The sequence below is a fragment of the Zingiber officinale genome, chromosome 5B, assembly GCF_018446385.1.
Source record: "Zingiber officinale cultivar Zhangliang chromosome 5B, Zo_v1.1, whole genome shotgun sequence".
In the NCBI taxonomy this organism is placed as follows: Eukaryota; Viridiplantae; Streptophyta; class Magnoliopsida; order Zingiberales; family Zingiberaceae; genus Zingiber; species Zingiber officinale.
In genome coordinates, this window is record NC_055995.1 from 6,574,700 (window position 1) to 6,600,424 (window position 25,725).

Consider the following 25,725-nt stretch of genomic DNA (forward strand, 5'->3'; position numbering starts at 1 on the left):
CCAATCGACTTGATGCTAATAAAGAATTCATTTCCATTGATATAAAGAAAGAATTTTCAGTAATAAAGATGGTCCTTCACATGGCAAATATGTAGGTCTTCAAGAAACGTTGAAAACTTAGTACTTGCATTCCATCATTCATGAGCAACACAGAAACATTAGATACTACCTACTGAATACTCAATAGGAAGTTTTTTTTCTCCTTTTTTCCCCTTTGCAGACAAATCTGACTATACCCTGCCATGCCTCCGGCCCAATTGTAAAAAATCAAAAAAAGTTAAATTCAGTCAAATTAGCAGTTTCAGCAACCCACAAAAATTATATGCTTTATGTGTCACCAACCAACAAAACTGGAATTAAGAAACAAAAACGGAAAAAAAAAAATTAAGACGTCAAAGGAATACTAGAATTTGTGGGGGAAAACCAATCTAGGTTTATTAGATGCGATAAAGTTAAGTTCTTCCAAACTGATCAATAGTATACATGCAATCAACTTAAGGCCTACATGTGTGGGATAGAGGACCAGAATATATCACTATCTTACTAAGTTTGAAAATCCTAAGCAATTTTTAATTCTTAGAGTAAGGTTTCGTCTGAGTTTGGACTATACCATAAACCAATAAATTACAGCCGTATAAAATAGACAGACCTCACTGAAACAATGTGTTTCATCCTAGACTCCTGAATTTCTTTCCTTCTCTCCTCTTCGATCTCCATCTAATTGCCCACTAGAGCTCCTACCAATCCAATCATTTGCTGGTTCTTTTATGTTATTCCTGCTCCAGATCATCAGATGAACAATGCCAGCAGCCAAATTTCTAATGGAGCAAAGAGGAGACTGCTAACCTCATTTACATAGTACTGCTTAGTAATTCTCAGATAATTAATTATTTTATAACATTAGCCTTTCCACATTCGACACCTCCAAACTCTAGCTACGATTAAATATCAAAAGTAACATCCTAGTCTCCAATATTCCAAAATGATACCAGGTTTGACTAGCCCAAAAATTTGGATCCGACTACACTATGGCACTGCTAGTGGAAACACAACAACTTGAGTTTGTTACTTCAAAAAACTATAAATCAGCAGAAGAGGATCAAGAAAATTATGGAGTAATGCCAAAAAAAGAGAAAGAGAGACAGATATAACAATATAATAAGACATTGCCATAGCAATCTAGAAAAGCATACCATTATTTGAGACAAACCTAAATGGCTTAGGTCTAATTTGGTATCCAAATTTATAGTCCCAAAAAAATTGTTCATGGGACAAGTAAACCTAGGATCTTTGCAAAAAAAAAAAAAGTTAAACTAAAAAAATGCAGAAAAAGGTAACAAGTTATGAAATTGAAAGATTTTGGAGTATAATTACCACACTTAAACATACAAGTAATGTAAATAATAATTAGAAAAGAAAATACTAAATCATGAGATTTTGTCATCATACCTAAGATGAATTGAAGAAAACTCTTAAGTTAAAAGTTCTATAAGATTCTATAAATAAACATAAGGTTGAAAAATAACAGAGAACAAAAAAGTTCTGTATCAACCACAAGGAGTTCAACCAAATATCCAAAAAAAATCTAAAAAACAGTTTATGGTATATGAAATTTGTCCCACCAAAAGATGCCTAGCTCCCTAAACCAAAATGAGCAAACTTCATTCTAAATTAAAGATGAAACAAAAGAAACAAATAAAATGTTATAATCCTTAACAGACATGATCCCATAAGAAGATTGAGTAAAAACTAAAAATATAGAGAGCATTTCAATGAAAAAAACTTGGAAATAAGATTGATGGAAACAGATCAACTAATGGAACAAACTGTACTTCCAGATGTAGCAAAGTCAGTTGCAAAAACAAAATTATAATAAAATCAGTTTAAAAAGAATCTATACATGTTTCCGAATTCCATCCTTTACAACCCATACTTCCTTCTCGTTTGCTTGCTTGTCAGAAAGATACCTATTGTAGTCATCCCATGCCTCTTTTGTCGCTGAGACAGCAAATATAATGATAAGTGGGCCCCATGTGCTTGCAGGATTCACAGGAGTGATTAGTGACCACAGCTGGAGGCAGGCAATAAGCAAAAAGTACTGATTCATGAACCTCCTGAAAACATCATCAATATAAGACAGATATCCAAGAAACATTAGCAAATAATCCATTCCTAATGGCTAAATAGAAAATCATAGCATTTCCTCTTACTGTACAAGACCTTTAATACTAAATCAAAGTTTCTTACAATATAAATGTGGTAGCAATGAATCAAAACAAGCCTCTAATACTTCAATATGAAGGTTTGTTATATTGAAAAAAAAAAATAAACATTAATTAAACACTACATCAGAAAGGGGCAATTTATTTGAATACATCTATCAGCATTTCAATACCAAGCCAAGGTTACAAATCTCGAGTCATTCTAAAGTTTCCGTTTGAACTGGAATGGTATAGTTTTGATACTGTGACATGTTGTGTTGTACAGTTTTGGCACATTATCTGTGATTAATTAATGCCAAAATAGTTAATTATACATAGATAATTAATTATAACTACAAATAAATAATTATAAATTATCAATAAATTATAGAGTATTAATTAATTACAGAAATCAATTTTATATATATATATATATATATATATATATATATAGAGAGAGAGAGAGAGAGAGAGAGAGTAATGTTACCCTAAGAACCTTACCGCGCACCCTGTGCAAACTTCAAACATTTTTTCGGTTTGAAATTTTTTTGTGTTTAATACTATAACCCAACTCCTAAACCCTAAAAGCAAAATCTTATTGGTGTAACCAAGAGCTAGGCTACTGATGAACCTAGGCTATTTAGATTTCTACGAATTTGTAGCCACATTAAAGAGTAGAGTTTGGAGAAAGTATTGTCAAATCTTGGTTCTGATTTTAGTAGTTATATTAAAAAAAAAATCGAGTTGTAGAAATTGACAGGTGAGAGGAAGTGAGAGAGAGATTTACTTTCCACTAGTGGAAAGAGTGGGAGGGAGAGAGATGTTGAGGTTGCATGCATCCAAACCACATAAATAATTTTTATATTTAATGTTTTGAGTGTGGTTTGGATGCTTTGGAAGTAGGAATTGAAACCTACGGTTGGCAGGAGGGGCAGAACGAGAAGGATGCCCAAAGCAATGCGCCATTTGGTCATTCTCAAAGTATGGTGCGCAATTTGAGAATTTCCCAACTTTGTGTGCGCCATTTGGTAAATCGCCGTAAAATATAACATGCATATAACTAATATCTAAAGCTTTCATCACTTGCCAACCAAGTGTTATACAAGTTACAAGTTACAAAGGTAGCATAGGGTTTTAAAGTCTAGATAAGAATTTTTCTTCATATGTAGGTTGCTTTCGTCATATATGGTTATTTGTGGCTGCTATGTGATTCCTATCCACATACATTTGTGTGGATGCCTTCCAAAGAACAAATATAATAGATAAATTGATTTCTTGCCCAACAACTTGAACCTTTTTAATAAGTGGTTAGCCAATTAACTGTTTAGTTCAAAATTTCTTGTTTAGCCATTAGTTATATTAGAGTCATATATGTTGTGTCCACATGCACTATTCTAACTCGAAATCAATAAAACATGGATCATAAAACAATCAACCTATATGTTTCTCTTATGATATATATCTTGAAAAATTGCCTTGATCTGAAGTTCTTTATATCCTAGTCTTTAGGTAATACACAAGTGCTTGATAACTTCAAGCATAGCCAAGAGGTGGTTAACTGCATGAGCCAAAACATATAGATGTTGCAAGTTCCTTTAAATCAATATTAGCAATCATCATAGAGCATCATAACGCATAGTACCTAAAAGGATGTCATCATACGGGTCCTTAGGCATACAAGAAATGAATGAAGCATGGCAATCATAAGAAAAGGTTTGACTTTACAAATGAGCAAGGGTCATTGGTGGTGTAGACACTAATTGAGAATGTTTGTATAATCTAATGTGGTATAACGGAGATTATTTAGTTGAATAACTTTCTAAGAGAATAGGATTATAATATTCTTTTTCGCAACAACTAGGGCGGTGTACACCTAGTGCAAATTTGTTTTTCATTTAAAGATGAAACTCATTCAGTTGAAGTACCATTTCATCAGAGGATTGGTGAATAATGGAATATTGCCACCTGTGAAAATATGAAGCTTAGAGAACTCAACACATGCTAACCAATCAAGTGATGGTTGAGAAATTTGAACCTTTACAGTTTACAGGGCCTCAATTGGCCTTCATGGTCAGTGTTGAGGAGGGCCCCCCATATGAAGAGTGGATCGGCATAAGCAAATTTAACAGAGAGAAAAATTCAATAGTGAAACCAATATATAAGTATGAGTTGACTGTTATATTGACCAAACTAGATGTTTTGTCTGCTAGATGTTCCATTGATCAAGTGTTCCCACAAAACCAACCTTGATGTTCATTGATGTTGTCCTTTAAACCTTGTGTAGCACCTTAGACTATATAGAGTGTCATTAAGGATCCACACGTTTAACAATCTCCTACTTAAATATTGGTTTCACTATTGAAATATTTTCTCTGTGAAATTTGCTTATGCAACTAACTTAAATTGTAGGCCTTGATGTCATCCCTAGTTAGCAAAGTATGAACGTTTTTGTTCATAAACCAAGTTGAAGAGGGCTTTGTTAGGCAAGGCATTCTAAGCGGGCTCCCTAAAGTTTCATAGTCATAACTATGTGAAATATAATGCCAGCAAACCTATTGCAGGGGTTTTTTTTCATAGAAACAGAAACTAAACAACAACAAAAGGCAAAAAAAAAAGCAGGAAGGTCTTGGAACAGAAGAAACCTACAGGCAGCAATTTGTCTACACAGATTTTGGTTTAGCAGCAGATTATTATTCTAATTACGTAGCAGCTAAAAGATTTTGGCAATGAAGATAAATTATATTAATGGTTCGTTAAGAAATTTGAATAATGCAGTAAATGCAGATGAATAGTTGAAGGGATATGCCTAATTTATTTCACATACAAATTCTACATGCTCACCAAAAAATGAAACAAAGAAAAAAGTGTTAGATAATTATGATGAAAGTACACAAGTAATAAGTAACTTGAAGTGCTAATGGATGAGGTTCAAAAAAGCTTCCAAACCTGAACTGCTCCCATAAATTCTTAGGAAGAAAGTTCAATATAGTGTATTTTCTGTTTGATATTCTATTGTCACAGTATAGGTTTTGCGAGGAATCATCATTGATGTAGACAAAGCGTTTCATCATTGTAGACAGAGACTATCTGCAATGCATCTGATAGATAAGCCAAAGTATCTCCTATCAACAAAGATGGCAGTGTTTAGAGTGCATCGAATTTCATAAATCTCATAAAAAATGGCATAAAAGAACCACCAAAGAAATTCCAATAATTTGATGATGTAAATGCTATATTCCAGATGCCAATACAAAACAGCAAGGTGCACTAAAGAACATGGTCCAGCCTTTACATTAATTTGTGGTAATTAATTAATATCTATATGAGTATCTTTCTACTATTTCATGATCTGCATAGATAAAATAACCTTCTTTATAGAAAATTATTTAGACCGAATTCCTTTTCATGCGTCTGCATGGCGAGGTTTCTGGCCTTCACAACAATAAAAACTAACTTCAGACCAAAAGGCTCCCCCATCAGGGCGAGAAATTTGACATCGAGAAGAATTATTTTTAAAAAATGATGAAGTAATTCGACGGTAGTTAAACTTATTCGTGATCCGATTCAAGACAATTTCTCGGATCCGAGAATATCTCAAATCATGAAAAGTCAATAGTCTAAATCGTTTAAAAAAATCGAAGAAACCGAACGGATCGAAATCGCTCAATTCGGTGCGATGATGGTCGGAAAAGGCATAGGCTTATTCGATTAGATCTGGGAAAGGAAAAAAAAAACTAACTTTTGGAGACTAACAGAGTTGAGCTTCCACCGGCGACAGCATCAACCGCGACAGCTGCCAGAGCGAGAACGACGAGGAGGATAGGCGTGCGACCGAGGGAGCGGCAGGGTGCCGAGGAGCAGCTCTCGCGGTCTCGCGGGTCTTCCAGGAGGAGAGACCAGTCGAAGCCCAAGGAAGCGGCGAAGAAATTACGCACAGGCACAGGTTGTCATTACATTTGTAATTACTATTAATTTATCATTATTCTTAATTACAAAAGTAATTATTTATCTAATTAAAATAACTTAAATTATTAATTAAAAACTGATTTAATGTTAATAAATTAAAAATTAATATTATTAAAAATTAATAAATTAAAAATTAAAAAACTTAAATTAAATATTTTAAATCATATCATATTAAACTAAATAAAAATAAAAAAAAGCATGGACAAGCTTGCTCTCTAAAATAAAAATACTTTTAAAATCTTATTAAATAATATAAATTTTATACATGTGATAAATGTTTAACTTAATCTTAATTGAGCTTATAAAAAGCCTCCTTCAGCTCGATAAGAATAAATAAAAAAACTTAAAATAACTTTAAAAGAGAAAAATTAATTCCACCCTTTTCATTTAACTATCATAAAATTTAATTTAAATTACTTTAAAATGTGCTTTAGTTTACTAAAATACATAAATAATTATTAATATTTTACATTGGTACAAATAATAGAATTAATAATATTTTCATTATTGTATATCTTCTCAATTATATTATCAATATATTAGTAGGAGCTCAATTAGAAGTTAATGACAAAATATCATTAAATTAGTTTCAAACACAAATTTAAATAAGATATACTCATTACCTAGCAAATTCATCCCACCTCTTACCATCGCAGCATAACCCGAAGGCATATACAAACTAAAGAAAGATGATCTACAAATTAGAGGAAACATCATCTACCTTGACTGAAACTTGAATACTTGGATTATCAGAAACAAATATCATCTAATTACCACACTATCAATACTAGACTCATTACAAAACCCATAGCTTTTAGAATAAGCATAATCAATCATTTTCTTTGAAGTACACTAGAATTGCACCCTTGCTGATAATAGATGATAGAGGAGGCAAATATGAGATCATAAATAGCACAAAACTAGCTGATCACTATTGTCTTTTGCAAAATACACACTGAACCTGAGTTTAAACCAACAAAAATTGCACACTCCACTAGTTTTTTCTTCTTTTTTCCCAACAATGATTCTGCATTTGGCATGCATCTTAACTGCTAAAGAATCATTGATCCAAGCGCAGAGTTTGTCGTAGAAGTAATTTTCATGCTTCAATTGAGAATGAGCAGATACAGTTCACACAACCTTAATGAAAAAGCAATCTAAAAGAGTTAAAACTAACAAGTGACAACCATTATGAATCCATGTAACCTTGAAGGAAGAACTACAGGGGTGTGGATTGCATAGTGCAAGTCATGTACTCAAGACCGGCTAGATGAATCTTCTTACCAATAAAGCATGAAAATAACATGGTCTAGGCGCCACCGCCACCCAAATGCTTTAATACAAGGGGGAGAAAGTAGCAACGACAGTGCTTGTTTGTCTCTCAAGTCACTTCTGATATGTCTTTTTGGAGTTCTTCCAGAGAAGCAATCTTTATCTTCGTTGAAGACTGACCACCACTCCACCGGGCACAAGTGGCACAACTCCTATTAAGACAACGAAGCTAAGAGTACTACCAACATGAGAAAAGAAGTTACCTGATCCCACAAATTCCTTGGCCCAACATAATATTCAAACCATGGCTCAGTTAATTGAAGAGCCAATTTTGTGAGAAAACAGAAATACCATTTACCACACCGTTCTTGATATCCATCTATTTTCTCTTTTTCAAAGGCATCAACTAAGAATAGATTCCAAGATTGTTGGTCAGCTAATACTTCCATGTTCACTAAAAGATGTAACAGGCATCAATTTCTGTGCAAAGTCAATCAAAACCTTACGTTGATGCTCACTTGTATGAGGAAGACTCGCCCGTAAGAGATCAACAGGCATCTCCCTTCTTATTGCTATAGTTGCCTCAGAACCGAGTACCGCATTATTTGATGCCCCGCCGAGTAACATTTGCAGAATGCTATCATATTTACTCAGACAATATTCTGTCAGAAGCCCAAAGAAAGCATCAAATGATGCCTGCCACAGAGTCCGCTTAGATATGCTGTAAGAGCCTGCGGCATGAGGATCTGTCAGAAGATGAGTTGCCCGATCAAGAACAGATTTTATGACAATGGTGGCTCCATCACCAGAAGCACTTCCAATTGGGCGAAGAGGTGGTTGTTCAGTTGAACAGACAATGGCAGCAAGACATGCACTGAGTGCACTTAATTCCATATTGTGCACGCAAAAAGAAACAGTCTTTGCTAGGATTTTTACTGTTTCTGATGAACTGGAATCTGATGACAAACCACCAAATAAAAACCTCAAGTGCCGGAAAATGGCCATGCAGACTATTCTTGTGAGATCACTTCCAGGGTTGAGGAGTTGAAGATAGCGTGATATGAGTTTCTGGCCCTTGGCAAGAGAGACTATGCGAAGGAAGACAATGTCATCCTTTGGACCAAGACCAGAATAACCAGATCCACCAGGTCTCAGTGGATCAACAAGATTAAGTGATGCTGCAAGTCCATCCAGAGAAACCTGTCTTCTCCGCCTCAGTTGTGATCCACCATCTTGTGGAGGATTGTACTGCAAAAGCCGATCAATATCATCTACATCAAGGAGAAGGTAGATCCCATCTTCAATGGTGATTCTAGCAGCTACAAGTGGCTCCTGCTCAAGGGACTTCGTTGAAGACTTCTGTTCACACAAGCCATCCACATAACAGGGCAGCATGTCAACTTCAAGAAGAGGGGAAGGTCTGCGAACTGAAGAGAATGGAACCTTCCCTGCTGCATCAATCTGAAGAGATGCATGTGATTCATTACTACCACGTGACCGCGAAAGCAAGTCTTTTATGCTTCTTGGATAAAAATTGTTTTTCGGCCTTCCAGTTGATTTCTTTGCAAGACAAGCTTGGTGATAATAGTCAGTTATATAAGGATCGTTGTTGTGGCTTGCTGCATTTTGCATCTTCAAAATGCTTTCTATTTCTTCAGGTGCCATGTACTTTGATCTAATCTGTGGCCATTTGTTATCTCCTTTAGAGCTGCCAGTATCAGAGGACCCATGAGAAAATCGAATATGCTGCCTTGCTTTTTGTGATGCTCTGTGTCTATTGTCTCTTAGATCAGGCATGGGAATAGCTAAGTCAAACTTGTTCCTCATATGCGAAGGGGAACAATGGGGGTCAAACAAATTAGCTTGCAAGTGAGAGAAACGGAGATGAGATGGTTGGAACTGTGGCAATCTATGCTGTTGATGCTGTGTTAATATTTGTGAAGCTATCAAATTGCTTGGCAGAGACAATTGTTGCTGAAGCCTGTTAGGTGACACATTGCCACTAGAAAATAGACCAGTATGGTTCAGCAAATAGTCCCTTGTCCAACCGCTAGTAGTAGGACTAGGAACTATGTTGTGGGCTACGTCATGACCATAGTGCGATGAATGACCCAATCTTCCTGAATGTTGCTGAGGATCAGAATAGGGGGCCAGAGTTAGACCAGGTAACTGGAACCCAGTATCAAGAGAGGGAATGCTTAAATGCCGTGTAAGATTTGATGGTGACTGAGATGGTCCACCATGTGAATCGTAGGAAGTGAAAATTGAGCTGGATGAAAGGATTGAGTCCTGACTGTATTGCTGCCTCCCCTGCTGCTGCTGCTGCTGAAACGGTTGTTGATAATGTGGCTGTTGTGGGTATGACGAAGCTCTGTACAATGGTTTTGATAAAGAATGTTGAGACGATGAGGGACGTGGTTGTGACCACCATCTCTTGCCCTCCTGAATATTTTCAGCATCTAATATTTGCTGATCAATCCAGTTTAAATAATCTTCATCCTGTGTCCAGTCTGCAGTTGAAGAACCTAAAACCAAAAAAAGATCTATTATTGAATAATTTTGGATAAACTGACAGAGAAGAAAAACTTTTTCCTTAAAAAAGTAGATCGCACGTTTGTGGGTTTCTACCAGCTATTGGGGAATTTGACCACATGGAGAAGGCAAAAACAATAAGTTGCAGCTCGCACTATTGCAGAAGTTCAGAGTCATTACCCAGGAAATTCTGGAGGGAATTTGGATGAAAAGATTGATGGAAGAATTACAAATGTCACTTGCTTGTCCAATGATACTCTATAGTGACAGTATGTTCTCTATCAGCATAGTCAATAATCCTATTCAATATTATAGGGTGAAACATGCAAGGATTCCAGCTTTAAGCAAGTTGGGAACGAGAGAAATCAATTCACCAGCTTGAGGACTGCTGGACATCGATAGGAGGTTCTGAATTAATGGAATTGGGATTTTTTTCCCTTTTTCAGGAGGTATTTGTTGTTTATGGTATTCCTCTCTAGTTATGGGATTTGCCTCTAGCTTAAGGACTCTTAGTCCTATTTCTTATTTGGAACAATCAATCAACTTGTATTTATTCTGGCGGAATAACAGTATTGAATCTATTGGTTATTCCCATCGTCCAATTCTTGTTTTAGTTTTGGGGTTCTTTCTATTTTTTATTTGGATCAATCAACATGAATTTATTTCTTTTCGAGTGTTGGAATGACAGTATTGAATCTATTGAATGTTTCCATAATTAAATTTTTGTTTCAGTTTTTATTTTCTTTTCAATTTTCAAACTCCTTTTTCTAAAAAAAAAAGAAAATTTATGACAAACCAAACACACTAATCCAGACAACAACTTATACTCTTTCTAATTTAAACAAATAAGCATAAAAAAAATTCAGGAAACCATATTCTTGAAATCCTCTACATTTAGCAAACTCTTTCACTCAATCTAGAAAAGGCCCAAAATCATGTATTATTTGACAGTGGCCTTATATTACAATCAATTTAAAAATTCATTATTTTCATTCTTGCTAGAAGAGCAAATGTGATTATCCAGCAGTTAATCCACCAAAAAGTATGACATCACACAGGCAGACTAATGATCCCAAAACATATGCAGTATAGATGATAAACAAAACTACTTACTTTCTCTAGAAAAAGATCCTCTATCACCGATAACTCCAGCACTCCTTGGACCACTAACCACTCTGTTTAACTGTAAGTAAAGTTGCAGTAGCATTGATCAACAAGTAAACATAGAATAATAGTATGAACTAAAAAAAATGACAAATGACTAGCATATAATACATAAATAGCAACTAAAATAATACTATATTTCATGGAAGATGCACTAAATCTACAGAAGCAATACAACACAAGCACAAGGAGCATATACAAAACTGGTAAAAAATATACAGTGAGACTAAATTCAAAAGCATGCTTGCAGTGACAGGTCCTGACAGGCAATTATGCAACAAATTCTATTGTTTCAGGAATCCCAACCAGCATTATACACTAGCTTGTTTAATAGTTCATAATGTCCACACTTCAATTCAATGATAGTTTAAGCTTGCTTCAACCAAATGGAAAACTAGAAACAAATTCTAGCATCATCAAACATATGATAAAAGGATTCACATATCTGATTCAAATACAATAATAAGAATAGAATTTACCCAAAAGAAGATAACCTATGAACTTCTTGAGAGGGTATCAGCCAATTATCAAAGAGATAGCTGTATAACCAACAGAACATGGCTTGCACACGCACGCACGCACACGCACACACAAAAGATTTATTCCATGCACAATGTGAACCAACCCATGCAAAGCAGAATGCAATACAATGATTAGCCTGCTGTAGCAAAAATGTGGGTTTAGCCAGTAGTCTCTGGACTTGTAACTATGTTACCAGGAAAGTGTTATCATAAAATGAACCCAAGGCTGAGATAGGAAGGAAATCGACCCCACCAAGAAATGTTTTTTTTTTCATAACAGGATATTTAAACATCTAACTTTAATATTTAATCTTTTATCTGTATTTTTGGGGGAAAATGTCAAACAATTTTTTTTCTCTTGCACATGCATTTTCAGTAAACAATATAATGCAAACAATAGTTTATACTGGTAATCACACAAAATATACTAAATTTCAAATTCATGATCTATGTAAATCAAACAGCAATGGTAAAGTAGTAAATTATGAAAAGTAAACCAACCTTTGCAAAAGTGCTTGCAAGGTCATCACCATCAGATAAATAGCCTAACCCTACAACCTGCACATGAAACAAGAGGCAAACAATGAGAATGTTCACTAGGAAAATGATTAAGCCAAATCTTTGATTAAATAATTTTCCATGAAAAAAAGAGAATCTTCTGCATAAAGGAAGATGCACGTGGGAACTTGTTATCTATACAAGAATCATTAGTTATGACCCTAAACAAATAAGTAAAGAGTGAAAGGGTAGAAAGTAAGTATTATAACAGGCCTATCAGTTGAGACTAACATTTCTCATGGTGGTTGCATAAGCAAAAAAAACATTGGAAAAGCTCTATAGAATATATCGCACGGAAATGCAGTGTCTTGGCTAACTATGCTGAAATTGAATTAAAACTCGAGACAACAACCAACATACCGCTCATTGTACTTTGGCAGGGGCAGTGTCATGCTACTAAAGGTAATATTATCATACCATAGGGGATGAATCAAAGTTATTTCCAAAAAATGCTGGAGAAAAAGCAAAAGAGCCCTTGCATGCATAGAAACAATATAACTTGCTCAGTAGTTCATGTATGATATTTTCCTTTCTAAAATCTAGCCAGTATTTTCATCACATGGAGTTGTTTATTGTTCAGAAGTCAATACGGTCAAAAGAAAAAAAAATAGAGTGCATGTTTGTGTAGCATCCTGCATTCATTGAACAGTTTAACATCAATGTGCCAATTCAGCCTTCTCAGATACGTTAAACAATTGATAACTACATTTGGTCCTTGCAGGTGTCAGATTGTTTTTGACCAGTTTGATAATTGTGCACTGTTAAAAAAACAACTCTAGGCATGCATGAGAAGGTGAATATCAAAGACTATTAGACTGTTGGTTGTAGGAAAGCAAATAATTATGTATTTGATGAAAATGTTGAGGTTTGTCCTTCGGCCAGGGCAGAGAAGAAATTAAAATCAAGAAAGAGGTTCAATTACTGAAGAAAGAACATGTTGCACTAGGCGTCACGTGAAAGGATACACAACATGCAATTCCATCACATTAAGGTACCTCATTTACATCTTGTACTCCGGAAGGACCAACTTCCTCTCTGTCTTTAATAATAGGGAAGTGGTACTCATCATCGATCCTAATAAAACTAGCATTATGACCTTCATCGTCTTCCAAACACCCCAACTCAGCGCCTTCCTTTCCAAAGAATGCATATTGTGAGGCATCAAATAGGGTGTTATCTGCACGAAGCAAAACATATAAGAGATGTAGCAAATGTACGAAGTAAATCAAGTAATCAACAAACGGGCTGAGAAAACAGGTGAAGTAGCTATGGAGGAATGATAAATATTAGTTAAGCAGCTGTCAGCTTGAAGATCCAAAGGCCACCATTGACCTCGCAAATTTTGAGCGACTAAGTTTAGTACTCGGCAAAAGAACCAAAAAGACCTGCGATGAAACTCATACACCGCTTCCGACCAAGTAAGACACAGACAACAAATCATATTCTTTGACAACCCAAATAATAGTTTGAAAAAGAAAAACACAATTTTAGCTCCCGATCGACGCTATGCCGTAAGAATCTTCCAATCAAACAAATCAGGACTCTCACGGTCGCACTCCGGAAAACAACCCAGAAAAAACTCACCTGCAACGGCATCGCCGGTCTGTTGAGGATCATCATACGGGCGTCTAGGGATCCCCGGACCCGAACCTTCCCCCTCAAATCGCCGCGCCATCTCCCCGCACCGTTAGCCCTCGCCTCCCGGCAGCTGAAAACGCCGAATCAAGGACGCCAAGGCCGCAGAAAGGAAGCACCTTTGCATCAAATTCTGCCAAGCGGAGTCACCCCGAGCAGGAGAAGGAAACGGAAACGCAACACCCCAGCGACTCGCTCCACGAATCAAACACCACGATAGGAATCGGAACAAAGAAATGAAACGAACACAAGCGAAAAGGAGACGCCTTTATAGAGCGACAGGGGGAGGAGGGATGGCTTCCCCATTACTACTCGCTGTTGAGTTCCGATAGATAAAGACGACTTCTCCCCACCGCCCTTGCTTTCTCCTCTAACCTTTCTCTTTCCCTTTCGTGTTCTTTTTAGTTTTACTTGGAATTAAAAATTAAAAAAAAAATAGAGAGAGAGAGAGAGCTAATCTGTGTGTGAACCGTCACGATCACTCCATTGACTTGATTAATCATAATTTTAGGCCATAAATTTAATAATCATAGGCATGGGATGCATTCATACTATTAACAAATATATTAAGCAACATCAGCATGTGAAATTTATTTTAGGAAACAATTTACAAAAAAAAACATTGGCAAAAATCGAAAGGAGTCCATATAAATCAAACGTCCCTTTTTAGAGTAAACTATCCTATTTTAAAACGTATAATGTAGCAGTTAATTATTAATTTCTATAACGTATAATAACTGATTTATAGTTTCTATATTATACCCTAGTCTAGAATAATATTATTTAATTTAAATTTATTAAAAAGTAATAATCTAATTAAAATAATATTTAAATAAGCAAAATAAATTTAAAGGAGGCTGACACATTTCAATTGAACATCTAAAAACATCTAATTTTTATGACAGTATCCTTTGATTCTACATGATAGAGAGTGATAATATAATTAAAATAATATTTTAATAAATAAATAAATTAAGAAAACTTATGACATTAACGGTATTTCAAAAAAATAGATCAGCTATTTTAATGGTCCCTCTAATGTTGATCCCATGGATATGAAGAGAGATTCATGTAGGTACATAGACCATAAATATATGATGGAGTAAACCTCAGATCGTCAGTTTTTGATAATCAACCCCTGATTATTACGTCAGAGATATCATGTATCTACCTTCTGCGTTACGTCCTGAGACACATTAACAACATTTCAAATGAATATTATATCATCAATTGTATAGAAATTAATCAGTAAAATACTACCATACATAGGAGCGGATTATTAGAGTGATAGTCTAATTAAAATAATATTTCAATGAATAAAATAAATTTTAAAAAATTCTTGATACTTATTATATTTTAAATAAATATTATTTGATTCGATTATTGTAAACAAGTTAATAAGTAGACTACTCGATAATTTTTATATGGTGTAACAGCCACGGATAACTACTATAATAATAGTAGGTCAAAAGTATTTTTGGATAAAATTATTGATAGAGCATCCATTTAATTATTTTTAAAAAAATGCCCATTTAATGCTCTTAAGGGCCCTCCTTACAATTTTTTCCCAAAAAAGTATATGAGTGTGTTGGTTTGGATAAGAGCTGGGAAAGTGGAATGGGAATAATTTAAATAGGGAAAGATAAAGGGTTGGAGTGGAATATGCTATTTTGGAAAATTGGCGGTGGGGAAGATATAAAGCATCTAGGTGCTCCTTTTAGATGACCCTTTTCTTCTCCAAGAGCGAGAATAATAGTGGGCACTATTTTGGTTTTCAAAATTAATTTAATGTACTAAAAGAAAAGGTATTGCATGGTCACGTAATATTAAATTTGGATGATCAATTGAGTTCTATATAAATTTTTTATTGGCTATTAATATAAATCAAAAAATATTCATAATGGATAATTTAAAAATCTAATATTTTATAATTGCATGTCCTATTTAAAAGGAAATCTCTATTAATATATTATAATTAAAAATTGAATCACGAATATAGATAATAATTTAACTATCTTCTAAAAACTTTTGCATCATAATTTGCATGGGCCTTTGTTATAAGATAAATAATATAATAATTAGTCATGATAAAAGAATATAAAATTGCATATGAATCGATCGCTTATTATGCATCTCTAAGTTTTTAGTATATGCATGCACTTGCGCCAATATGCATGCACTTGCACCAAGATTAATAATATGATGTAAAATATGACGCTTGGGCATGTATGTGTTGGCACATCTTGGAATTAATTAATAAGGCTAAATTGACTATTTACTATTAATTTTTTCAGATGTCAATTAAATGTGTCTCATTCTAGTCCCAATTGTGGAGCCAGTACGTCTACTAGATTGGGCATGATATATAGCTGAAGTCACATTGAATCTTAAAAAAAAAAGCTATTTTCATTTATCAAGATTGTAAAAGTATATTTAATATCCTTCTTTGATCTCACTCTTATAATACTTACTGAATAGTTTGTGTTAGAAGATTATTGATGTAATTGGATTAAGATTGATCAGTTTAATTAAGTTTAAGTGGATTCGAGTTTAAATTTTGATATTTAGATAATCTGTGGGAAGAGATCAAGTAGGTTAAGATTAATCGAATACTTGATAATGTTTATGAGAGAAATCATGTGGATCATAGAGGATTGGATACTTAACTCATAAAATTTTAATTGAAGATTAGGCAAGGTTAAGTCCTAACTCAAGGGTTAAGCAAGAGTAAAGTCCAAATGGATTAAAGAGGGCCACATGTTAGAAAAGAAAAGTCCTAACTGCGATTAGGCAAAGGAAAGTCCAAGTGGGTCAAGGAGGACCACACGTTAGTAAGAGGAAAGTCCTAACTGCGATTAGGTAAGAGGAAAATTCAAGTGGCTCAAAGATGACCGTACTCTGTGATCGGAAGTTTGACGAGAAGTTAGCACGAGATAGGAAGTCCCAATAAGTCTTGGTTGACCGGATGTTGGACAAGGAAATCCTAAACTTGAACTAAGCAAATTAGGGTTGAATAATCAATTGGAGCAATCGATTGATCCTAAGCTAATCAATTAGAGCTTAATTTGCGAAGAGCACAGAAGATGCCGGAAGCAATTGAGCAATCGATTTCGACATCTCTAATCGACTGGTTCAATCGATTAGCAGTGTTGAATCGATTGAGAAGAAAGCACAGTCGATTGAGAGTTTTGCGGAGTGAAGTTGCGAGAATAAGAGTTGAATCGATTGACCTAATCGATTCAATCTATGCTAATCAATTAGGTATGGTTTTTGTTTGCAAGGAGTTTAATCGATTAAGTAATTGATTTGGAGAAGATCGTGAGCGAATAGTGAGTTTCTAAATCAATCAAGTGATCGATTGAATCTGCGTAATCGATTGGGAAAAGCAGAAAAAAGTCAATTACGAGATTTGAATAGACGAATTTGATATGACAATCGATTGAGAGTAAGGTCAATCAATTGGGAACCTTAGATCGTGAGATAAAAGGCGTTTTCACAAGGGATTCGACACCTCTTCTTCTCCACTCTTCACCACCAATTTTTGGAAGATTCCGAGAGAAATGCTACTGCATTTTCGAGTCTACAAAAGAAATTCAAGCAATAAAAGATCAAGAAAGTAAGGTTTTCATTTGTATTGTGTACATTGTGTGGATCCTTGAATTAATCACCTTAAGGAGGTGTATACCAAGTAAATCCTAGTGTTAACGATTGCTTCGAGTTTTCTGCTACAAACGATTATATAATTTAATTTATACACTTTAGCCATTTGAGTAAAATTATTTAAATTAATTAAAATCACTTTAAATTAATTTAAATCATTTTAAAATAGTATTAATTCCAAATCTTAAACTCTAAATACTATTATATGATTTATACACTTCACCAACTTATTAAAATAATTTAAATTTTTTAAAATTATTTTTAATTAATCAAAATTATTACCTATTCTATCCGTTCCAGAGTAACTTCTATATTTTAAGCAGCTGGTCAATAACTCTCAAAATAAGAAACAACGAATAACTACCGTACATTATAGCAGTTATGGATAACTACAACAATGTTATTGTTGGATGAGAGATATTTGGGATAAAATATCCAATATTGAGATTAGATGTTTTTTTTATTTGTTTTTAAATTAAAAAAGTGACATTTCTTTATGATTTATATAATTTAGGATGTCATTTTAATTTTACCCAAATAAAAAAATTCTTCTTTAATAAAATCTGTGTGTGAACCGTCGCGATCACTCCGTTGACTTGATTAATCATAATTTTAGGCCATTAATTTAATAATCATAGGAATGGGATGCATTCAGATTATTAACAAATATATTAAGCAACATCAGCATGTGAAATTTATTTTAGGAAACAATTTACAAAAAAAAAAAAAACATTGGCAAAAATCGAAAGGAGTCATATATACGCTTACAAGAAGGGGAGTCTTGGCGCAATAATAAAATTATTATTTTATGATCAAAACGTCACAGGTTCGAATATTAGAAATAGCCTATTGCACAAAACAGAGTAAGACTGTGTACAATGAATCATTCTTCGGGACCCCACATGACGACAGCTTCGTGTACTAGACTACCATTTTTATTTGAAGGAACTTATTACAAGAACTTTTTGACACTTATTATATTTTAAATGGGCATTATTTAATTATGATCAATTGTGTAGAAACTAACAAATAATTATTATAATATAGAGGAGTTGATTGTTAGCTTTTATAATAGTATCATCATATATTGATTTTATTTATTGGAGAGTGATAATCTTGTTGAAAATAATATTTCAATGATCAAAATAAACTAAGAAGATTCTATAACATCAACTATATTTTAAATGAATATTATTTGATCATGATCAATTGTGTAGAAGTTAGCAAGTAAAACATTACAATATGTAACAGCTGATTGCTAGCTCCTACAATAATATTATTATCTTATATTGACTTTATTAATTGGGGAGTAATAACTTGATTAAAATAATATTTTAATAAGAAAAATAAACTGAGAAAATTTCATGACATTCACTACATTTCAAATGAACATTATTTGATCACAATCAATTAGATAGAAAGTTAGCAAGTAGTTACTACAACACATAACAATTGGTTACTAACTTGAATAGATTATAATGGCTACTTGATAATTTTTATATGGTGTAGTAGCTACTGATAATTACTACAGTAATCTTAGTCAAAAGTATTTTTGGGATAAAATTATTGATAGAGCATCCATTTAATTATTTTGTTTTTCAGAAAATGCCCATTTGATGCTCTTAATTTAGGTCCTCCTTACAATTTTAGATCCTCCTTACAATTTTTTCCTAAAAATACATACATGAGTGCGTTTGGTTAGATGAGAGTTGAGAAAGTGGAATGGGATTAATTTAAGTAGGGAAAGATGAAGGGTTAAAGTGGAATATTCCATTTTGGAAAATTGGCGGTGGGGAATATATATATAAAGCAACTGGGTGCTCCTCTTTTATCTCCAAGAGGGCGCGAGAATAATAGTAGTTCGGATCTTTTGTCTTAAAATTATGTGTTTTTTTCTGTTTCGTTTATCGACTAAATAAATGAAATCATATCTCAAAGATATTACATATATTTTAAAAATATCATGATCGTCTGATTGATAAAAAAAATACAGACATATGATTTCAAAATAGAGGATCCGAACTAAAATAATGGTGGACACTATTTTAGTTTTCAAAACTAATTTAATGCACTAAAAGAAAAGGCATTGTATTGTGAAAAAAATATTAAATCAGGCAGCATCGATTTTTAGACAACTGACGGAGTTTTATATAATTTTTTTTATCGATTGTTAAATAAGTTAGAAAGTATTCATAATAGATTATCTTGAAATTCGTTGTAAGTCCCATTTTTTAAAAAATCTAGCAATTTATTATAATTAGAGATTGATTGATGAATATCCGGATAATAATTCGATGATCTTCTAGTAATAAATAAATAAATAAATAAATAAAAACATACATCATAATTTGCATGGGCCTCTGTTAATTGCATGTGAATTGATCGCTTATTATGCATCGTTCAAGTTTTTAGAATATGACGCTGGTCCCCTCTTGGAATTAAATAATAAGGCTAAATTGACTATTTACTATTAATTTTTTCAGATGATAATTAATTATGTCTCATTCTAATCCCAATTGTGGAGCCATTATGTCTACTAGATTGGGCATGATAACTGAAGTCACAATCAATCTTAAAAAAAAAAAAAACTATTTTCATTTGTCAAGATTGTAAAAATTATATTAAATATCCTTCTTTAATCTCAATCTAAATCCTCGTAGCTAAAGTCGCTATTGTAACTAACGAGTAGCTTTTGAATAATTTTTATATGTTATAGTAACTATCAAGTAATTTCTATATGTTATGATTAAATTCTAAATCTTAAAATTTTAAATCTAAATTTTCAACTCTAAACACTATTACATGATTTATATCCTTTACCAACTTGTTTAAAATTATTTAAATTTTATTAAAATTATTTAAATTAATCAAAATCATTTTAAATTAATCAAAATGATTTAAAATAGTCTTAAATCTAAATATTAAACTCTAAACACTATTATACGATCTATACACTTCACCAACTTAATTAAACTTGTTTAAATTTTATCAAAATTATTTTAAATTAATTAAAGTAAGCTACTTAAATAGTTTTTACATATTGTAACCACTACAGAATAATTTCGACATTTTATAATAGCTGATAAAAAACAACGAATAACTGCTACATTATTCGATAACTACTGCAACGATATAGGATACGAGATATTTAGGATACAATATGGAATGAGATGTTTTTATTTTATTTTATTTTTATTTTTTTAATTAAAAAAGTGACATTCTTTTATGATCTATATGATTTAGGACGTCATTTTAATTTTTGCCCAAATAAAAAACATCTTCATATATATTTTTTAAATTTGCCCATAAAATATTTTATTGTCTTTTTTTTATGATAGGTAAATAATATATTATTGAAAAACATACAAAACCAATGATATTGCTGGTCTGAATCTCGTCACATCCGGACATATGCCAAATCAGAGTAGGTACTCATGATATTGTGATTTGTAAAATCGTGATTCTCGATCATAGGATCATGCGATCCTATAATCTAGAACATCGAATTGATTTTAAATCGTGCGAAATCATTTTTTTAGTAGAATCATAATAGAATTGGTAGGATCATAATAGAATCAGAACAAGATTAGAATGATAGAAATCAATAGGTAGAGGAAAGAAATAATATAAATATTTTTAATCATCTTATTACTAAAATCAATAGGTTTATTTATACAAATTGTCTAAAACAATAATAGAAAGATTACATAAGACATACAATTATAATAATTATAAACATAGTAATATAATAGATTGGAAATATTATTTTTAGTATTTGATTTATGTCGATCTTGATTGTGTGCCAAATATAATAAATCTCAATTGATTGAAATCAATTAGAGATATCAATCAATTGAGATTATTTCCATTATTGTTATTACCCCCGACAAACTCAACAGTAGTGTTTGAACGTTGAGTTTGAGTTCTAACTGTTAGAGTGTATACTAAAAGTCTAGCTTTTTGTAAACATTTACTTTGAAATAAAGAATAATATTGGTCAAATGTATATATTTATATGCTAAGTATAGTTATTCAATTAATTTATATTGTAGACAACATGACGTGTGGTGTCACACATAGAAGATCATGTTATTAGTTCCTTATAAATTATAAATAGTAGCTCACGACTAAGATGGATAGGAACAAACCATTGGAATAGTCGTAGTGTAATTTGGTATTAGTTTATCTTGACTATAAAATTACACTAGTACACTCTGAGTGTATTGAGTAGGACCATTTAAGATAGTTTCTTTTTATACTGACTACATAAAAGAACAATACCTTTGTTATTATGGAAGTGTGTGCTCTTAATCCTGATATAATAATAAGCGCATATATTTAATATTTATTTCTTTAATTTATCAGTGGGTGATGTTGGAACCCCAAGGTGTTTTGATGTGATTAAACAAGCTAAGTTAGGTCCTCGTTTGTTTAACCCTTGTGTCTAAGTGTGCAGGAGCTTAGGAACACAGGAAGTCGAGTGGAAGACGCGGCTAGCGAGAAGGACGTCATGGGAGAAAGCCGACGGGCTCGGTGCGTCCGAGGGACGAGGTGTCCGCGGAAGAGTACACCGGTGGACGAGAAGAACGTGCGCGGCGTTCGAGGGACGAGAAACCGGGAAGGAAGGCTGCTCGAGGAGAAGGCCGGAACATGGGTTCGGGTGAGCCCTATTCCGGAAGGCCGAGATCACCCAAGCTAACGGAGCCGGAGCGAACAGACCCGGACCGAAACGAGCTAAACCGGAGCAGTGGAACCGGACCACAAAAAGTCAACAAAGTTGACTTGAGGGGTCCGGGCGCCCGGAGCTGACTTTTGACCAGGATCGCGTCAAACGCGATCTGATCATTGGGGGATAAGATTTTATCCCTCCAGGGCGCCCGGAACCCCTTCCAGGCGCTTGGACCAGTACTATAAATATAGTACTGGTCTGCACAGATCAAATAACTCACTTGTAATCAATTCCTTCTGTGCTTTCAATTCTGTTCTTTTCATTTGTGCTGTCAACATTGTAAAGAGGCTACTCCGCCCAGAGGAGAATCAGATAGTGCGCTTACATTCCTTGGATTAACAATCCCCTGATTGCAAACCAAGTAAAACTCTGGTATCTGCTTTTCTTTACTTAGTCTCTTTTATTTATTTATTACAAGTGTTCATTATATAGTTGAAATCCGAGAAAGGTTCGAGTTTTATTTTGTAGGGCAATTCACCCCTCCCCTCTTGCCGGCCTCCAAAGGGACCAACAAGTGGTATCAGAGCAAGGCGCTTCAGGAGGACTAACTGTTGGTGCGGTTAGCACTAACGATTTAACCCAGGTTTTGATGAATGACAAATCAGGTTAAGTTAGTTTGTTGTTGTCTGACACTTTGATCGAGTGTGCAGGAGAAGTCCAGACAGGTCGACGGGCTGACCGGATGTCTGGCAGGAAGTCCAGCTAGGTCGACGGGCTGACCGGATAGCTGGCGAGAAGTCCAAGCGGGTCGACGGGCTAACCGGACGCTTGGCGAGAAGTCCAGCTAGGTCGACGGGCTGACCGGATAGCTGGCGAGAAGTCCAAGCGGGTCGACGGACTGACCAGACGCTTGGCGAGAAGTCCAAGCGGGTCGACGGGCTGACCGGACGCTTGGCGAGAAGTCCAGACGGGTCGACGGGCTGACCGGACGTCTGGCAGGTAAGTGAGGTAAGTCACTGGAGGGGAGTGACTCCCGGGAAGGGGACATTAGGCGTCGATCCGGCTTAGATCCATTTCGGATGTCTAAGTCGAGATCGTGACTAGATTCCGGTCTCGGAAAGACGGAATCTAAGTCATACTCTTTTTATCCATCTGTTGAACCTTAACTGTGCTAACAATCTGTTTTACAGGATATATATTTGCCTCGGACTAACTTTGTTTTGCTGGAAAAGGGAGTTTTCTGGAACAAGGTGGTTCGGGCGTCTGGAGGTCCGGGCGCCCGGAAGGGATCCGGGCGTCTGGAGGTCCGGGCGCCCGGAAGGGATCCGGGCGCCTGGAAGGCGAATTTTATCCAGCCAAGTCGTCGCCACGTGGAGCATCTCGGTTTGAGCAGTTACGTCACATTCCAGGCGCCCGGAAGGAATCCAGGCGCCCGGAACAGCATATAAAAGAAGCCCCAGGCAGGAGCTTCAGAATCAATCAATTAAGCTGAGAACTCTTCTACTGCTGGTCTTGCTGCTCGACGTTCAGTGCGACGCCAACAAAGCTCCGACACTACGCTCCGTTCTTTTCCCTTTTTGTCGGTATTTGTTTTCAGTTTTCATTAGCATTCCCTGTACGGTTCTTTTGTAATCATCATTTCGAATTGCTAGTGATTGCCCAACGAAAGTGGTCAAGGACCACGGGCCTTCGAGTAGGAGTCGTCACAGGCTCCGAACGAAGTAAAACCATTGTGTCTATTTTACTTTTCCGCTGCGTTTATACTCGATATTTTCGAATCGATATTCACCCCCCCTCTATCGAATCTAACGGTCCTACAAGTGGTATCAGAGCAGGTACCGCTCTGATTTGGTGCAACCACCAATCAGATAGGGGGTGAATTTTTTTTCAATTAATTCTAAAACTGGTGTATCGTTAACTTAAATTAGTGCAACACGAATCTAGTTTTTTTATTTCTCTCTTCCCGCACTACTAATCCAAGACCAAGTCTTGGGATATTTTTTTGTTATTTACCTGCGCACAGAATGTCCCAACAAGAAGGATTCAGCACAGTGCGACCTCCACTCTTCAACGGGGACGACTTCCCGTACTGGAAGAAGCGCATGGAGGTCTACCTCAAAACAGACTTCGACCAGTGGATGAGCATTACGAGACCCTACAAAACTCCAGTGGACAACTCCGGGAATCTAGTGGATCCTGAAGACTGGACAGCAGATCTGAAAAAGAAAGCATCAACAGAAAATAAAGCGATCAACACTCTACAGTGCGGATTGACAAGAGAAGAACTGAACATAGTCGGTCCACACAAAAACGCTAAAGAGCTGTGGGACAAGTTGATCGAGCTGCACGAGGGAATGAGCGACGCTAAGGTAACAAAACGAGACCTGCTTTTAAATAAAATTTTTAATATAAAAATGCAGGAAGGAGAAACAGCGAATCAACTCCACGCGAGGATCAAGAACATCCTCAACGGGCATCATGCGATAGGCCACCAGATGGAGAACAGAGACTTAATAAGGTACGCATTAAACGCCTTTCCACGTAATAGTTTGTGGGCATCAATAGTGGATGCCTACAAAATTTCTAAGAATCTTTCTGAATTAAAATTAGACGAGCTTTTCTGTGAATTGGAATTACATGAACAAACTAATGCTGGAGCCGAGAAAGGTATAGCCTTATTTGCAGGTTCCTCCAAAGAGAAGAAAAGCAAGCCTGAACTTGAAGAAGACTCCGATCAAGATTTTGAAGACGAAGAACACTTGGTGAATTTGGTAAGAAAAATGTTCACCAGGAGAAAAAGGAGCTTCAGCAAAAAGGACCTTCAAAAGATCAGCTCTCCCTCAGAACAAAAGAACGTGACTTGCTACGGCTGCAACAAAAAGGGACATTACAAGAACGAATGCCCAAAACTGAAGTTCGACAAACCAAATCCAACCAAAAAGAAGGCACTCAAAGCAACGTGGGACGACTCCTCGGACGAATCGGAGGAAGAAGAGCAGAAACATCAGAGCCACCTCGCACTGATGGCCCGCGAAGCCGAAACAGAAAATGAGTCGGAAGATGAAGACGGGTCTGAACCCGAAACAAGCCACGAGTTCGTACTCGTTTCCGAAGGCTCGAATGAGGTATATTTTAATTTAAACAAAAAGTTTTTTAGAATCATTTCTTGTTTAAATAGTAAATTAACTAAAGTAGAAAATAAAAACAAATCACTTCTTGAGGAAAATCAAAACCTCAAGGAACAATTAAAAAATTCGAATCCAACTCAAGATCTAACACTTGAGGAAGAGAATTTATCATTAAAAAATGAAATAAACAATTTAAAGGAGATGTTAGAAAAATTCATAACAAGATCAAAAAATTTAGACTTAATCCTAAATAATCAAAAGGCATGTTATAATAAAACCGGACTAGGATATAAGTCGAATTCAAATAAAACCTTCAAATCATTAATAACCCAATATAAATCAACCAATCTAGCTTGGGTTCCGAAAGCGTGTCTGACCACGCAAGTAGGACTTAATCAATATTATATACCTAAAGAAAA

General features: G+C 34.9%; 2 protein-coding genes across 4 annotated transcripts in view; both read right to left on the reverse strand.

The window, feature by feature from the left end:
- Window positions 1–6,144, reverse strand: part of LOC121983996 (phospholipid-transporting ATPase 2-like) — a 30,064-nt gene extending 23,920 nt beyond the window's left edge. For 2 of the 3 annotated variants that reach the window (XM_042536738.1, XM_042536740.1), the window contains exons 1-3: window positions 5,941–6,144; window positions 5,148–5,323; window positions 1,901–2,114 (exon numbers count right to left, since the gene is read on the reverse strand). In XM_042536738.1, the coding sequence (XP_042392672.1) occupies window positions 1,901–2,114; window positions 5,148–5,272 (339 nt within the window). In that variant the 5' untranslated portion in view covers window positions 5,273–5,323; window positions 5,941–6,144. The remainder of the gene's footprint in view (window positions 1–1,900; window positions 2,115–5,147; window positions 5,324–5,940) is intronic. The other variant, XM_042536739.1, reaches the window with a different exon arrangement.
- Window positions 6,145–7,065: 921 nt separating this feature from the next.
- Window positions 7,066–14,242, reverse strand: LOC121984001 (protein PAT1 homolog 1-like). The gene is made up of 5 exons (XM_042536747.1): window positions 13,799–14,242; window positions 13,210–13,391; window positions 12,158–12,214; window positions 11,085–11,154; window positions 7,066–9,964 (listed from the first exon to the last, which is right to left on the reverse strand). Exons 1-5 carry the CDS (start codon window positions 13,887–13,889, stop codon window positions 7,872–7,874), a joined length of 2,493 nt encoding a protein of 830 aa, XP_042392681.1. The 5' UTR covers window positions 13,890–14,242; the 3' UTR covers window positions 7,066–7,871.
- Between the last annotated feature and the right edge of the window lie 11,483 nt (window positions 14,243–25,725).

Bases quoted from the DNA above. Each gene is read 5' to 3' on its own strand.
- LOC121984001 (XM_042536747.1), bottom strand. From the start codon at position 13,889: ATGGCGCGGCGATTTGAGGGGGAAGGTTCGGGTCCGGGGATCCCTAGA. The intron at 12,215-13,209 runs GTACCTTAATGT...TTTCATGTGCAG, and splicing joins GAGTACAAGATGTAAATGAG to GTTGTAGGGTTAGGCTATTT. The intron at 9,965-11,084 runs GTAAGTAGTTTT...TTTTGGTTTTAG, and splicing joins AGGATCTTTTTCTAGAGAAA to GTTCTTCAACTGCAGACTGG.